A 17,132-nucleotide genomic window follows, 5' to 3' on the forward strand; every position below is an offset into this window, starting at 1 on the left:
AAGGAGGATGTTTGAATAAAATTTATGAAGACATCTTCAACACCTGAACAAATATAAAAGGGATCAAAATTTACCTAAAGATCATGTATATTTGGCAGCAAAAAAAGCCTGACAGAGGTGTCAGACAGCAAATATCAAGGGATGACGGCTTCAGCCGAGGAAATCATTAGGATAATGAACAAAAAACAATAAAGTACATTCTTCACAAAAATAAAAATTGCAAAATCAAAAAGTTTTGCAATGAGTTGGCATGTGGTGTCTTTAATTGCGGTACCTACTGTGTTTTAATTGTAAACCAGACATTCTCCTGGTATTGTTAAAACATTTGGAATTTTGGTAGATGCACTCATTATTTTTTATTTTTGCAGATGTATTTTCATTCTCTGTTTTTCATGTAATAAGTCAAATCATTGTCACATAGCTTTTCAAAAGAAGAATTTCTTGTGCAAACCTAAATTATGCAATGATATGACTAGTTAAATATTCGTATATATAAGAATTTCTAGTTTGGCATTTTTATTATAACTTTTTGTCAGAATAAGGAATGTGTTATTTTAATTAAGTAGTCTGTCTTTTATTCTTAGGCCAGTCATGATTATACTGCATAAAAAGCCATGTCATTATTGAATGTCATCTATATTTGCACTAAGCCTTATTCTAATCAAGTTCAGAAATATTAATCTATTTCTAGGATATTATGACCCATTTAGTTCTGTCAGAGAATGAATAACAATGTTCTTGTGTAAATTAAACACTGATTAAATTATATTTTATTTAAATTTTGATTGATGCATTCATGTAATATTATACATTTTCAAATTTATATGTAAATTGACCAAATCTTGACTTGAAAAAACAATTTATTTTTTTGCAGGGGAACAATGGGTTTCTCTAATAACAAACCAAGTTTATTTTTACTTAATTTCTAAATGAAAAGTGTATTTTTCTCTCAGTTTTAAGGTCAATTCAAAGTCTCCCCAATTTGAATTTCATTTCATGTTTGGTAATTGTTTTTAACCTAAGGATAAAAGGTGGATCAACTTGTGTTCATAAAGTCCTGAATATGCACGAAATATCTGCCACTGGACATATTACACAATCAATAATTGTCTATCAAGTTCTGGAGTTGCTCAGCTTTTCACTCCTGTAACCTAATATCCATTTGTTAAATATCTATTAGAAATGTGTGCTCAAATCAAGTTATTTATTTTATCTTAAGCCCATCTTGAAAAAGGAATAAGGGGATTTGTCAATTCTCACAAATCTGTATTTTCTATCAATTTTAATTTGAGAACCAGGGATGATAAATTTATACTTGGTTATGTAATTGATTATTACTGCATCATGAACAAATTACAGAAAATAAATTTTCAGATTTTCCAAAAATGAGACCAAAGTAATGGCTTTTATATCATCAAGGTCCTTTCACCTTTGTGTGAAAATTCTTATGAATCTTTAAAAAAAAAAGCTTGAAAACATTGTTTTATTTGTAAGTTGTAGATATGAAAAATTACTATATTGGTCCTAGTTAGAAACAGAAAGCAAGACACGTTAAATGGGTCTAATATCGGCCATTTTGAAACACAAATACATTATTCTTAATTTAACGTGTTTTTATGGAAAATTAGACCAAATATCATATATGTAAACAAAATACAAGTTAGTATGCCTGTCATTAATGTTCAGTAAAGACAAATTACTTGATTTGCATAAGTAGGTCATTACGAAGCTGTTTTGTCAAATCTTTCAACAACAATTTCTCTTAACAAGAACAGAGAATGATAAATAAGAACTACTACAAGGGAAAACATAGCTTCCACACCTGTTACATGTATTATATCATTCTTATAATCCTTTTCAAACGCATTCTTATTTCTTTGTTTAGACACTATTGCCTTGAAATTGACAAGGGAGGTAATTAGCAACTGTTGTCCGTTTCAGAAGTCACAAGTTGCCAAAAGATTGGATGAATATTTGAGAAACTTTTCTTTATACTTTTAAGGGATTTGGCTTCATAATTAACAGGGATTGTGCTAGAATTCCCTAAGCCATTAGGTATCAATAATATTTTTGGTGAAAGGAAGTGAAACAGGAGTGGGATTAGTATTAACAATTAAAACTTGAAAAACATAAAATTTTGGGACCAAATATCAAGTATGTATAAGGGAAGGATATGTGTACTTGTATCACTATCTCAAGAGCTCACTCGGTAGGCCACTTATAACCAGGACTTAGGATTTCATCCCTGACAACAATACTGTGTTAAGTCTTTCCAGAGCTTGCAGTGCTTTAAAACCTAATTCCCACGTTGGTGTCAGAATACAACACCTATTTATAAGCTTACACCCTAAAACATTGTTTACCAGTCAAAATCCATTTATCAAAATTATTAAATATTTATAACAGATATATTATACCTAAATACTCTAATTTCATTCTTAATTTAATAAAATGGAGATAACTGTAACATCCATTTAGGAGAACTGTCCCCAGGGAGTGGATTCAAATGATATACCACAGGCTCATGATCTATTTATCATATGTACATACAACATGATTATTTTTCAATATTGCAAAATAAATTGTCTTTTTATATTAATATTTAATTGTCTACTTATTGTACCAGTCATATAATGCGAATTTGATCCTCTCTTGGTAGACTCGGAAGAAAAGCTGTCAAAGCTTCTCTATATAGTATACAATAACATAGTAATTAGTGGGAGTCATGTTAAAATATGGTATCACAGTGATACTGGTACTCAATGTGGAATATCAGTCATTTGTGTAGTTTTGAAATTGAATTTTAAGTCTCTTTAGATTTACACTAGATCAAAGGGTTTTACATGAAATATCATTCAGCTGGACAACCATTTTTTTCAATTTATAAACATTTTTGACAGTTGAGTTTGACCAGCAAAAATATCATAAAATTATGGCAAGTTTAATCTGAAGTTCTGAACCTCAGAATTTTCACTTTAGTATAGAAGTTTTTTTTTATCTAAAAATTTGAGTTTGCTGGTGGTCTGTATATATAAGTCATTTGACACATGCCACTTAATGGTAGGTATGTCTCACAACCCTGGAAAATCACTGAAATTTAATCGTAATTATTCTGCTCCAAAGCATCCACGTCATAAGAATCATGACGGGTACTAGTGAAATGACGTCTCCCATACAAAGGATGATTTGAAGGTTAAAGAGAATCACGGATAAGTTCTCTTTTTAATTATTGGAAAATTCACATCAGGGTTTTTTCCAGTGACATTTGAAATTTGATAGTTGCACATTTGGGAAATTTAGAATTGGATTGAGATGGGGGGAATGTTTCACTGAGTAAATTTACTACTGGTTCATAGAGTTATCTGTTTCGATGATTAAATCAGATAATCCCCAAGTGGTTACCATGCCATTTAGTAATAGAAAAACAAAATAATGGTACATGCATTTAGGAACAATGCAATTTACACATAAAAAACTAAACTTAGTAAATAACAAGTATTTTAGAAAAGAATATACAGCATTTGAAAAGTTGACAGTAAAAATCACTAGCAAAAATGGCAAAAAAACATTGCAAAAACTAATTCAGAGTACACAGTAAGAGTTTGATATTCATATCAACAAAGATGCTGAGACATGCAAGGCACCCGTTACAATAAAACATTAACAGTTTGATATTCATATCAACAAAGATGCTGAGACATACAAGGCACCCGTTACAATAAAACATTAACAGTTTGATATTCATATTAACAAAGATGCTGAGACATGCAAGGCACCCGTTACAATAAAACATTAACAGTTTGATATTCATATCAACAAAGATGCTGAGACATACAAGGCACCCGTTACAATAAAACATTAACCATTTTAGTACTATAACTAAGAATTTACTTTTATTTTTTCCATCATATTTTCTACAGGTCCACCCACTTTAGCACATCCGTATAAAAGACGACAAGTTGTGGATGTAAACACTACTAAAAAACTCTTGTGTCCAGTGGAAGCTAATCCACCAGCGTTAAATCAGTGGTATAAAGATGGAGATGATGTGAACGGAATATGGGATAAATTCAAGATTTTATCGGATGGATCTTTACGTATAACTGACATTACAATGGAGGATGCTGGGAACTATCTGTGTAAAGCTGTCAATGGTTTCGGTAGCTACTCTGTCAATTACACATTAATTGTAAAAGGTAAAGATTTCATACAATAATTGCTTAATTTTTTCCAAGTCAGCTCCTTGAAAACTAATCAGACACTTTGTGTTGCTTAATGCCACAAAATTTTAAGTGTCCAGGATTGAAATTAAAAAAGAGAAAAGAGGCTAGCAAAGCCTCAATATAAAATCATAATCTCAGAACCATGGTCGAAGGTAAAAAGAACAGAAGACATTCTTTCATAGAACACTAAAGATGGAGCAACTAGAGAAATAATTTATGAGAAAATAGTACAAATGTATTGTGGTTTTGTTGTCATTGCATAAAGTTACCAGGTTTTTTTATTCTATTGAAAACATTTCATTTTTATTGCCCTACATAATGGAACTGGGGCAATTAAGCGAAAAGTCTTTTTTTTTGGTGACAAATCTCCTAAGATTTAATGTTTGCGTTCTTTTCTCAAGGGTATAGTTGTTATTACTACAAACCAAATCAATATTCCACAGAGATTACTTCTAATTATCCTTAAGTGATAGTCTTTCTACTCTTGTTGGAATAAAAATGGCTTTTTGGAACCATGAAATTGACTAAAACTAGAATATTGGTAATTATACCAGGTGAATTTCCTGCCTCTGTGACAATAATATCATCCCAATAACATACAAATCTTATTGAAAGAGACAATGCTGTAGATATTGCCATTTTAGTTGCTGTTAAAACTCGATAATGCTCAAAAGATGGAAATTTGACAAATATATTGAATATTGAATTAACTTTCCTGTTAAAGTACTTCTGAATCATGCTCAGTAATTGCTGAATGTGTGTATACTTTAAAAACCTCTTGAGGGAATATTGTTTAAACAAGTGTTTCATTTTAGAAATTGGAGTTAATTTCATTTTTGACATTTGCTTTTTTCATTGTAATGATTTATTCGAATAAGGAATATTTGATTTGACACAACTCATTACTTATCAAAATAATACATATTAATTGACATCACTTGTCTTAATGTATGGGTGCAGTACACTTACAAAAGGGGGATTTTGAGGGGGAATCTTATTTTTATTTGGCATCATATATTAACACTTAAAAAGATCTTTTAATTTCAAGTGGTTCTTTAAAACTTCATGTTTTTTACTTTTACAGAGAAAACAATATTCAGATTTCTGAAAGATTTTCATGTTAAGCAATATGATTATCCTTTAAATCAACACAAACATCAAAACAGATAGCCATGAAATATTGAGATAAATTTCTTTAAAACTGACTGTTCATTTTGCTTACTAATGAATCCAATTAAAGATGGTTTTGTTGAGGGTCAAAGGGTTAGGTGATTGTTTTTGGAGGGTCACAGGGTCAGAAACAGAAAAGTAAATTAGTGTTTTTGTGTAAAGGGGTAAGAAAGATCATATCCAGGAACTGTCAAATTAGTCTTTTTAAACACTTTTTTAAGTTGAAAAGTTTTTATGCAGATATACAGAATGGTTCTCAATGTAATGGAACCTACTTCAGCCATTAAGTGAATTCTACTTTTTGATAAAGATTCATGGGAAAATAATTATTTCAAATTATTAAAACTACCAGTAAATATACAATATTTTAATGCCTTTTATTATGATGACACAGATAAGATAATCATGTTGAAAATAATATTCTGTTTGAAAGTTATAGGTTCTTAACGCCATTTAAATCAGGGTTAAAGAGCTGAGGTATAGTGTTTCAGTTTAAAGAAGTTTGACAGGGCTGAAGTGATCTTTAATTAATGTGTTTTTGTAATGAAGACCTCTCTATATATTGGTACTTGTGGACAGTTTGACCTAGAGTGAACTATTTTACTCTAATAATAACTTAAGGTCAACCATTTAACTTTTATTACCCCTTTTATTGCATTCAGTGATTTATTACAGGTGGTTTTATATGCAGGTCATTTAGGGTGATAAAATGGATAGCAATGTAAACAAAGCTTCTGAAATCTCTGGTGCAATTCTGTGCCTTTCATTTTTACTAAATTTAAACTTTTTTTGTTTTACAATGTTTAGTTAGAATAAAAATGAATGTATTTTTGTGGTTTATGTTTGGATTGCTGTCTCATTATAAACATATACCTTACATCTTCTAATATTAATATGTAATTTACCAAAAAATAAAAGGTTGCTTCCAAACATTCTACTTTTTTTCATTTTTATTAAGGAATTTTCTCTTTAATATGTGTGAAATTTGCAAGGTTTAAAACATTCTAAGTGAAAAACATGTGAATCAGGTGTGCTAATAACAATAAATTTTGCCTGATTGAAAACTGGAACCATCTGCTTCATTTGACCAGCGGACATTGGTCCATACCTGTACTGGATGTAACTATATGAGTACATTAGACAGGTAACTAACCCAATTCTAATGTAGTGAAGCTGTTATCAGTGCAAGTTTAAAGGGGACACCCTTTGTTTTTAAGTGACAACTGATAAGTTTGTCATATTTAAATAAATAAATGATACTAAATGATGGCACCCAAATAAGACTTATAATAATACAATAGATGATAATGATGGGAAATAAACATTGTAAAGGTCGCCATTGTAAATATCTATAAATGTCAACACTAGTAATTTACATAACTCACACCACTGTAGGAAATTAGGCTGTCATACTGAAAAATGTCACAGAACTGGAAAAAAATATTCAGAAATGTTTTTGGTGTTGGTTTAATGGGTTCTTGATATATTCTGACAATGTGCAAATATTTACTTATATATTTGAATAAATAAACCTATTTTTTTGTCCTCATTTGACATCATTTAACTTACTCAGAATGAGCCTGAGTTACACAAACTGAAGTATTCTGGTAATTACAGAATGAGACTTTCTTCTACATTTTCCATGGCAACCAAACCATGTGTCCTTGTACAGGTATAGCTTAAGCAATTGGTGGATACTTCATCTTTTCATATTCCCAACTTTATAATTTTATTCTAATTGAATTATGAGAAGTCTTTCAAACCTATGAATTATTTTCCCAGTAAAATCCTGTAGGTCTATTTCTAAATGTTTTTTTATATTCACCAAACACCTGGAACTTTTGTTTTGGGGGCCATGTTTAATTGAATCCAATTTTTGCACCTAGTTGACACAGAGTCAGTGATTCTTCTATTTTTATTGGTGTAAAGCTGTTTGAATATTGTGAATGAACATGTCTTAATACTACGGATTAGTGAATCTACCGTAGCACACCTCAAATTGTGGTGCGAGATCGCCATTGAAGTCATCCATTCTTGTGGAAAATATAAACGGTCTTCATTGAAATAAGATGTTGTGGTCTTCACTCTCAGCAGACGATATTCAGTTTGTAATCCTCAAATAAAAGAGAAATTTAAAAAGAAAAATTAACTTCCCATGACTCCAGGGGTGTATTAATTGAAGATCTAATATCAACGAATACTTTAACAAAACATACTGTGTCTATGCATTTATAGATGGAAAAAGACAAAATACCAACTTTAGAATAATTCTAAAAAGAAAGTTTTTAAATATTCAGATCTCTGAGTATTTTTTGTGATGAAGTTACGTTTCTTTACTAAGTTTAACTAAAAATTTAAATATTAATCAATACCTTGAAATTGGTGATAGGGTCAATTGGTCCATTTTCAGAGCATCGTTTGTCACATCTTATAGATATCTTGTATTTATTTATGAAACAAAGTTTTGATTTTCAATTTAAACCAAAGAGTCATAGTTATAGTTTTAAAAATAACAAAAACTTAGTGATAAAGATATCACATGAATTGATCCTATAAATTGATTCCATGTTGAAATATGTTTGTACTTTTATTGAAAAAAAATTAAAAAAAAGAGATAAAACAAGTTATTTTGACAATTGAACAAGTGACATGTGTGTTTATGTAGTACAAATACACATTTGGTAAACTCTACCAAAAGGAAATGAAGAATAAAAACAAGGGACAAAATCTGCTGTAATGCGACGTGATTAATGAGTCTTTGGTTAATTGTAACAATGACAGCCAATGCACAATAAATGAATTAGTCATCTTATGCAATCAAATTAAGAGCAACTCTTCACTTTTCTAAGCTTGATTCCTGAAAGAATCCCCGCGGGTTTTTCTGAAATCTTCAGAGTTAGTAGGCAGATGTCACCAAAAATGAAAATGTCTTTTTCTCAAATAATGGTTATTAAGACAATCAAGACCCTGTCTTGGCAATGTTAAGTTCTTTGTCTCCAAAATGTAAATAGTTTCATGACACACTGCAACATTATTATTAGACACCTTTAAATTTTTGCATCTCATGCAATTTCTAGTATAAAAATCTGAGAAACTTAGTTTTATTTGTTACTTTGGGAGAGAATAAGGTGGGAAAAACCACTGTTCTAAATACATATTTATTTTCATTCAAACATTAACAAAACTATTTATTAAATGATCTAGATTGGACTTAAGTAAACTGAAATCTAGACACAATATTGGTCATTTAGACCACTGGACAAACACATTTAGAAGGAATTTCATTTTCTTTAAAGTTCTCCCGATTTCAATCTCCAGAAATAACAAAAAGTCTTAGGGCGATTTAAACACAATCGGGAGAGGTGTATTGCAATTGTACCTAGATTTCTAAAGGAGTAATTGAAAATAAACAACTTAAGAAAGCATGTGGCATTTCAAAGGTATTTACTGACAGTACTTTGAGTATAAGGTTGTGAAAATAAATACACCAATATTCAATTAAAATGGCAGACCTAGTAATAATATGATTTTATACTTTAGTAGTGAGTTCATGTTTTCATAAATAATATTATTGTAATCAGATTTCACTAACTCCATTAAAATTTGGCTCAGAAATTAATATTCTCTTTGTGGTGTGACCTAGCTTGTCTTATTTGAACAATCAAGATTGTGATCTCTTGGTAGCTTCTGGTTTTACTTCCAAGGTGCCATATCTCATTTTTACTTTTTTGACATGAAGAAAAATAATCTCAATTTTCTTTTCATTTGTTGAAATAGCTGTTGGAAATTTAAAGAAAACACCTAATCTATGAAGTTTCACGGGGAGTCTTGTGTATGTATGATACTTTATAAAATCTACGGAAGGAGGAATTAAAATATTGTACTGGATTCTGAAATAAGAGGGGTTCCAACATCATATTGTCTGAAGTTATTTTATAATAAAAACTCTTTGAAAATTACACTTTATGAAAACAGTGCCCTTAGTTCCACCAATTAATGAATAAACAATCTGCATTTTTTTTGTTATTTTAATGCTTATGGGTGAAATTTTCTTTTACATGCAAAGGCGACAATAAGCTGATCTTCAATCTCTGCATTTGATACAAAATTTGCAGGTTTGGTTTAAAAAGACGGAAATAGAAAGGATTCATAAGCAGAATAAAGGATTTCATTCATAAGTTATCGTTTAGCACTTTAATATGTTGTTACTTTTAATTTTTAGTGAAATTTACTAGTTTTCCTATCAATATAAGTTTGATGTAACCATGTTGTGAAGGGAAACGGATTAGCCGATGGGTTAAACAGTTAATTAAAAATACCAGCTTGCAAATATATTTCCCGAACTTTCTGCAGTGCATATGGTAAAATATTTTGACATGTACAGTTGTATTAAATGTAGAGAAACCTGCACTTAATTGCTGACATGTATTTGTTTAAGTAGCAATATGCACCTGTAAATCACTTTTTCATATACCCTCTATTAATGTCAATTTATAAAACATAACGCGAATAATTCAATTATTTTAGTGGATTATTTTTAATGGTTAATACATCTGTGTTATTATAAATCCAATCAGAGGTTGAAGTTAATATAATTGGACATATTTATGGAGAACCTAATGATTAGACCACAATATATTATTAACTGGACATCATTGTAATAAATGTCCTGTCCATCAGATTTAGTCTGGACATGACAAGACCATTGTCCACCCTTGACTGACCACTATAAGGTTACCATTAAAGTCATTCAATAAAGTCTGTTAGCATTTCGTTGCTGAAATTTTTTGTATGATTTGTATGATATTTTGATATTAGATCTGAGATAATGAAGGGGTATTCAATCGTATTACATCCCGCTACAGCCAGTTCAATAAATGAAATTATTGTCATGAATAACTTTAGAAGCTACAATTATTCAAGAATGAGATCACAGGAAAAAATTTCAATATTACAAAGACAGCAAATTCTAGGATAGAATCAGCCTATCGAATAGAAATTTTCTTTTAATAAAAAAAAGCTTCATTCTTTGATATAGTTACAAATGAATTTTATAAATTTCTGTCTTTAATAGCGTATCATACTTTAAATATCTTCTGCACATCTTTAATGCATGCGCCTGTAACATAAACCAATATTATGAAAGCCCATAAATTTTTATCATATTACATCTATAACACATTTATTGCCATAATAATTTTTTAATCTATATAATTACAAATGTAGTTATGTTATAATAGTGCCAATTTAACACTAATACACCGGTTGATACAGGAAAAATGATACTGGTAATATTATCAATATTGGCCAAGTTTGCATCGATTTTAATTGGTTTATGTGATAATATCCGTATGATTACATCTTAGGGACACGCATTTTCCATAATTTATAACACTTTATTGGTAAAAAATATCACACTTTTTATGCTGTTTAAAAGCAATAGATTTTAATCCTGTCTATTCTGAGTTAGATTTATGTTCACGCTCTATCAGCAAATAGTATGTCAGGGACTTTGGAAAAACATCTAGACAAAACTGATATCTCTAGAAAACAAGTTTTTACTGATTTTTTTTTTGGAGTAATATTATATCGAGAAAAAAAAGAGTTGAGGAATTAGTAGTTTAAATAAATAAAAATGAAATAAGTGACCTTAGGCATACCAGAAAACCCATGTCCATATGAAAACATCAACAACAATATTAAATTTAAATTATAAATCCATTGCAGATGTCAATTAAATTTTTTCTCTATAAAAAATGAATTAAATTGAATATATATCCAGATAGATTACATGCCAGCAGATTTGTTAGGTAGAATAATGATATATTTTATAACAATGGAGAGTGTAAAATATCTAATTTCATTCACATTAAGTTGTGCATTAAGATTATTATCTTAAAGGCTGTCTGCCTCATCTGGCTTCATGTTACATCTTTATAACTTCACATTATTTAGAATCAAGGTCTATTGTGGTGGTATCACCATATTCTATGTAGAGAATAATACTTGTTGCATCATTGTCATATTAGACTTCTCAATCCTTCGATTACAATTTTGCATTATGCCCCGTACAAACTTTTAAAGAAACCTTCCTGGAGGGCATGTAGCACTTGCCTTTCTTTTCTCCAGAAGTAATGGAAAAAGTCATCAAAAGCTTACATAGTCTATCCCAAGGTCAGTGGTTTTCTGGTCACTCCGCTTTCCACCACCAATAAAAACTGTCACCATGAAATATCACAGTTGTGCTGAAAGTGGCGTTCAACATCAATCAATCAATCAGATGCAGAACAAACACATCACATCCTCCTCTAAATTTCCCACTAAAAGCTTAAGTCTAAAAGTTGTGGCCATGTCTGACTCATATGTTCAGTAACATAATCAACTTTAGAATTATGACAGTCATCTTGTTTACTATGATTGGGTTTAATAAATTAAACTTCTAACCATGAGTAAAGTAAAAATGTTAGTAAAATGAGGTTAGTCTTGTCATGTTTATTATATAGGTAGTGAAATGTCTGTCGCCATTCTGACAACACTTCTTATGTACAAGTATACAATACAAGGAAAACGTCAACATAATTATTGTATTATCATATCACTATTTAAAAGCAAAAACTATGTTAAACTATTAATAAAAGAATGGAAAAAATGTTGGCATTAAACGTTTCCTATTTAGTTTAACCATATATGACCATCTTTGCAGTTATAATAAATGTAAATGTTGACAATAGATTTTTAATGCTGACTTTAATTTTTGTTAATTACTAAACAAACAGAATTACGATGAGGAAACTGTCTAAATTATCTAATAGTGTTGTGATGAAGGAAAATTAAATTGGATTTTATTAGCATGATTTATTTCTTTTCGTTCAAATATGATATTATATATCTACCCAGCTACCATTTTTCTAGTGACCACACAGCCACAAAGTACTGTTTACTGTTGAAGGCTTGTCAGGTATTAGTTTACAAAAGGTTCTAATATAACAAAAACTATTGCCTTTATTATTTGACTTATTAAACAGTTTGCATGACACAATGTATTTTATCATCCCTACAGTGACACTAATAGTGATGTATAGGCCTTTAAACCATCTGCTCTAGTAATTTCATACCATATATTTTTTGTAAATTTTACCATATTTGTTATAACTAAACAAGTCTTTGGAAAATAATATTTGATTATGGCCATTTAATTGAGGGAAACAATTTATGTAACAGTATCAGATCTAGGACTTCAGTTTAAGGAGAAAATAAGGATACAAAAAAAAAAGGGGATAAAATTTTGTCATTCCCTCTGCCCCTTGATTTTCCCGTTTTAATGGCTTAAAGAAAGAAAAAAAACCAAGACATTGTCATATTTCTTCCCTAATTAAACGTTGAAGTATGGAGAACATTGGTGACATGCTAAGTTTGGCTCAGGTTAGGGTTTAATGTAAACATCGCCTGGTATGCAGGAGAAAAGTATATTATTGATGTAAGGTAATGTCTTATTGCATGAGATTGTCCCATCAATTTCATTACCCAGACATGAACAGATATATGTTAAGTTATTTAGGAGATGAAATATTGACATGGTTTTAAGGTGAAATATGAAATTGTTGTAACGATAAAAGTAAAATTGTAAATGTTTTAGTGTTTGACAATACTACATGTACTATTTAATTTTGCCCAAATTAAACAACAATCGTAAACGACATACAAGGCTTTATATATATAGTTTATGTTTGAATAATAATAACCCAAAAGTAAAAAGATGGCGGAAAAACTGATTTTTTTTAAAAAGTTCCCAAGAGCCCAGCTGTAAATGGCTGTCTGTTTTACTGACAGAGGAATGTTGGATGTAAATATCATTGACAGGGGGTCATTTTCTTGTCTCTCTCTGTTTCAGTCACTTGACTTGTTAACTTTAGATAAGACAGAATCACTCATTTGTCTGTTTCCTGGTAAAGAGCATTGTGATTAAAATGTAAATGTATAGGCCTGCAATCTTCACACACACACACAATATCAGAAGTGTATTGTGATTAAAATGTAAATGTAGGCCTGCAATCTTCACACACACACACACACACACACTATCAGAAGTATATTGATAAAGGATCATATATTGTTTTGTCATCTTTTATAAACAACATTCAGAAATTTTACAATCTACTTGTATATCTCTTTTACTTCTCTTTATTGTCTCCCTTTCACTTCTGTTGAAAGAAATCTAAATGAACTACATTCACAAAACAAACGTGATGCAATTGTACTCTTGAGTAAATGCATTACAAAAACTTGCTTCATTCATTGATAGTAATGACAGCTTAACATATTATATACCCTTGACAGAAACACTTACTGTTACAGAATACAGTATATTAAAACATTTATAATCCCTATCTGCAAGGTGTTGGATGTAAATTGGCTGTAATTGAAAACAGGTTATACATTTGCTCTTACAAGAAAAAAATAAGACACAGAAAAAATCAAACATACAATGTCAGAAGTTTTTTCTGTTTAATTGATAGATTCTGTTCAGTTGAAACATTTCTATCCATGAAATATGTCTCTTATATTTAGTTCACAGTGGGGCCCCTGGTTTTATCACTTAAATCCCAGTAGCGAAAATACATTATGATAAATGCCATATTGCCAAATACTCATTAAGAATGAAGTAATATCCAGCGGAAAACAGTTTCTTATCTGCACAACTTTTAAACAAAGGTTTTCTTCACGAACAATTAAGTTATCATATTTTCATGCAACTTTTGTCTAAATGAGCCAAATTTTAATCATATTTAAGAATGGAGATGTTTTACATTAAATCTCACAATTCAGATTAAAAAGAAATTTAAACTGATAACAAGAAGTAGTTATGAATGGTTTATAGAAGCAGTTAATTTATATTCATTGAATGAAAAGATTGGTGCATGTATTGCATATGTTTTATTGAGATTCTGCAAACAAGCTCTTTGACTGCTGACAAATAATGTATTAAGTTTTACTCTTTTAATAGATGAATCTACAGGCATGGTTAAACAAGACAATAATCTGTATCCCAAATCAGATAGTGAAGACTTGTCCAAAGATGGAGGTACGACTATTTATCATAACTAGACCAAAAGGTCATATGTACTTTAGTGACAGCAGTTATGCTCAACATTTTTTTGACAAATTTCAAATATACCCCTAGCAGAGTTGATGGTTTTGAATAAAATTTAGAATGAAAGAAAAATTAATGACAATATAACCCTAATGTCAACTATGGTCGGAGTAAAAATAAGCCAATATTTCTTCTTGAAGCAATATAGAACTTAAAGGTCAACTATACTTGGAGAGAGAAAAGCCCAATGTTAAACTAAGTTAAAAAAGCTCAATGAACAACTTTGAAAAAGAGATGAAATAATTTTGAATCAATTGATGGAAGAGATATGAGTTTTAACCGCACAAAAATATTAAGAATAAGGTCATATAAAAGACTAATTATATTTATCATTATTCTTTTTGTTTTAGCTTCTCCACATTTTGTTCACAAAGACAAGATGAAACGACAACATTTCGCTAGACCTGTTTCCAGTTCTGTGAGATTCAAGTGTAAAGCTACAGGAAACCCAATTCCACATATAGCTTGGTTAAAAGACAATGAAGTTATCAATAATCATGGGAAGAAACCGATGTGGACATTAAAATTACTGGAACTGACCAAAGCTCATTCTGGCAAATATACATGTCTAGTAAACAACCGACTTGGCTCCATTAATTATACATACACCTTGGACGTTATAGGTAAGTGTACTAATTAAACCCATATTCTAACACTTTAGTCACTCTTAATGAATTATTAATATTATACTGTCATAAATTGCTAAAGATGACATTACAAATGGATTTATAGCGATTTTTTAAATGAAATCATCATTGTAATGGAAATGAGTAATGAATTGTGTCAGTTTATCTGTCCCAAGTTAATTGTGGTACACAAACGTTGTGGTATATCTGTGATTTAGTTCCTGGACGTAATATAAAAGTAGACAATAGCCCTTTTGAGTAACATCCACAGTACTGCTTATGTAATAGGCAAAAAACTCCCTTAATTAATGAAATTCTAAATTGAAAAGATTTCATTCAGTTTAATAATGAGATATTTAACAAGAATTTATTTCAATTCGACTTTAATGTTGTTAGTATCAGTCTAACAGGCGTCCAAAATGAAACTTTTCTTTTTTTCTGTTTTCCACAAATACTGTACCGCCATTACAACAGCAATAAAGATAGTTTCTCCTGAATTTGATACATTCCTTTTAGTTTGATCTCTAGATATGCACAAAAAAATATATTTAAGTCCAAGATATTAAATTTATTTACTAAGATACCGGTATACTAGACAGAATAATGGAGTCATAATTTAGAATCAAATCATAAGCCTTCTGATATAGATCCCTGTTATCATCTCTTTAAAACTTTGAGATTTCAGTCATATAACATTACGTAAAAAATGGGGTTATGAAATATAAGTATATTTTACTTCTCTGATAAGACAGAAAAAAAGGCATTATCTTTTACATTGAACTCTTCTTTTTTAACAGGTTGTCTTTCAAAAGCTTATTTAAACTTGACTTTTATGCCTCTAGTATCAACCAGACTTCAAAAGTTAAACAATTTCATGTTTTTGTTGTTTCAATCAAACACCATACCACCTTAACAACTGTAATAAAGTTATTTTCTACTGGTTTCTATTTTGGTTTTATATTTCTATCAAAAATGTCAGCTTTGCACTACTTAGTATTTATCAGACGTGAAATGAACTTTACAACTGACGATAAATTCTTCAACAATCATTACAAAACAAATGAAGTATTCTTATGTTAATTTTTTATGAAATCAGAAATTGATGATAATTTATATTTTTCAGAACAATACCAGGAAAAACCAGAATTAATTGGTCCTCATCCATTAAACACAACTGTAGATTATGGCCAGCAGGCATCTTTACAATGTAAAGTAAAAAGTTTAATAGAGCCACACATTCAGGTAAGATATTGAGTTATCTCCCTGACCATGCTGCTACGCTGCTATGTTCAGTGTGATATGAGTTATCTCCCATATTTGCGGGATTTCTTTAAATAAAAATATGTATTCAGTCCTTCTGATTCAATTAAAGTTAATAAATAAAGTTTTCTATCTTAATTATCAAACAAGTTTATTGAGGAATCGTAAAGATGAGTTTAAAGCTTTATTTATTAATTTGTAATTTTTTGCATTTTAAAGTATACTATACAGTATAATTTCCTCATTGTCAAACATATGTTCATCTGTTAACATCCATCTCCTCCATCTTTTGTCCCATTTGCAATCATACATCATCTTTTATTTTAACTACATCCACTGGACATTAAGCAATTAACAATCAATCAATCTTGGGTTTTTTTAAACTTCACTATACAATGTTTGAATAAAAAATTAACAAAAACAAAAATCAATGATAATTGTATATATAAATTTGATTATTTTCAGTGGTTAAAACTCCTTGAGAACGCAAAAGTTGAGAACAACCAGTCTACTATCAAAGTAGGAAAAGAATTATTTGTTGTTTTAAAAACTGGTGATGTTTATTCCATTCCTAACGGGACATTCCTCAATAAACTAGTGATAAATCGGGCCACAGAGGAACACAATGGAATGTACATTTGTTTAGGAGCTAACATTAGAGGATACACCTTTAAAAAGGCCTATTTACAGGTTAGACCAAGT

General features: G+C 30.0%; 1 protein-coding gene across 6 annotated transcripts in view; it reads left to right on the forward strand.

Annotated features, from left to right (window-relative positions):
• Nucleotides 1-17,132, forward strand: part of LOC139520997 (fibroblast growth factor receptor-like 1) — a 35,206-nt gene that overhangs the window by 13,424 nt on the left and 4,650 nt on the right. For all 6 annotated transcript variants that reach the window (XM_071314124.1, XM_071314128.1, XM_071314130.1 and 3 more), the window contains exons 3-7: nt 3,921-4,196; nt 14,398-14,475; nt 14,895-15,167; nt 16,294-16,412; nt 16,896-17,130. In XM_071314124.1, the coding sequence (XP_071170225.1) occupies nt 3,921-4,196; nt 14,398-14,475; nt 14,895-15,167; nt 16,294-16,412; nt 16,896-17,130 (981 nt within the window). The remainder of the gene's footprint in view (nt 1-3,920; nt 4,197-14,397; nt 14,476-14,894; nt 15,168-16,293; nt 16,413-16,895; nt 17,131-17,132) is intronic.

The sequence above is a fragment of the Mytilus edulis genome, chromosome 4 (genome assembly GCF_963676685.1).
Source record: "Mytilus edulis chromosome 4, xbMytEdul2.2, whole genome shotgun sequence".
Lineage (NCBI taxonomy): Eukaryota > Metazoa > Mollusca > Bivalvia > Mytilida > Mytilidae > Mytilus > Mytilus edulis.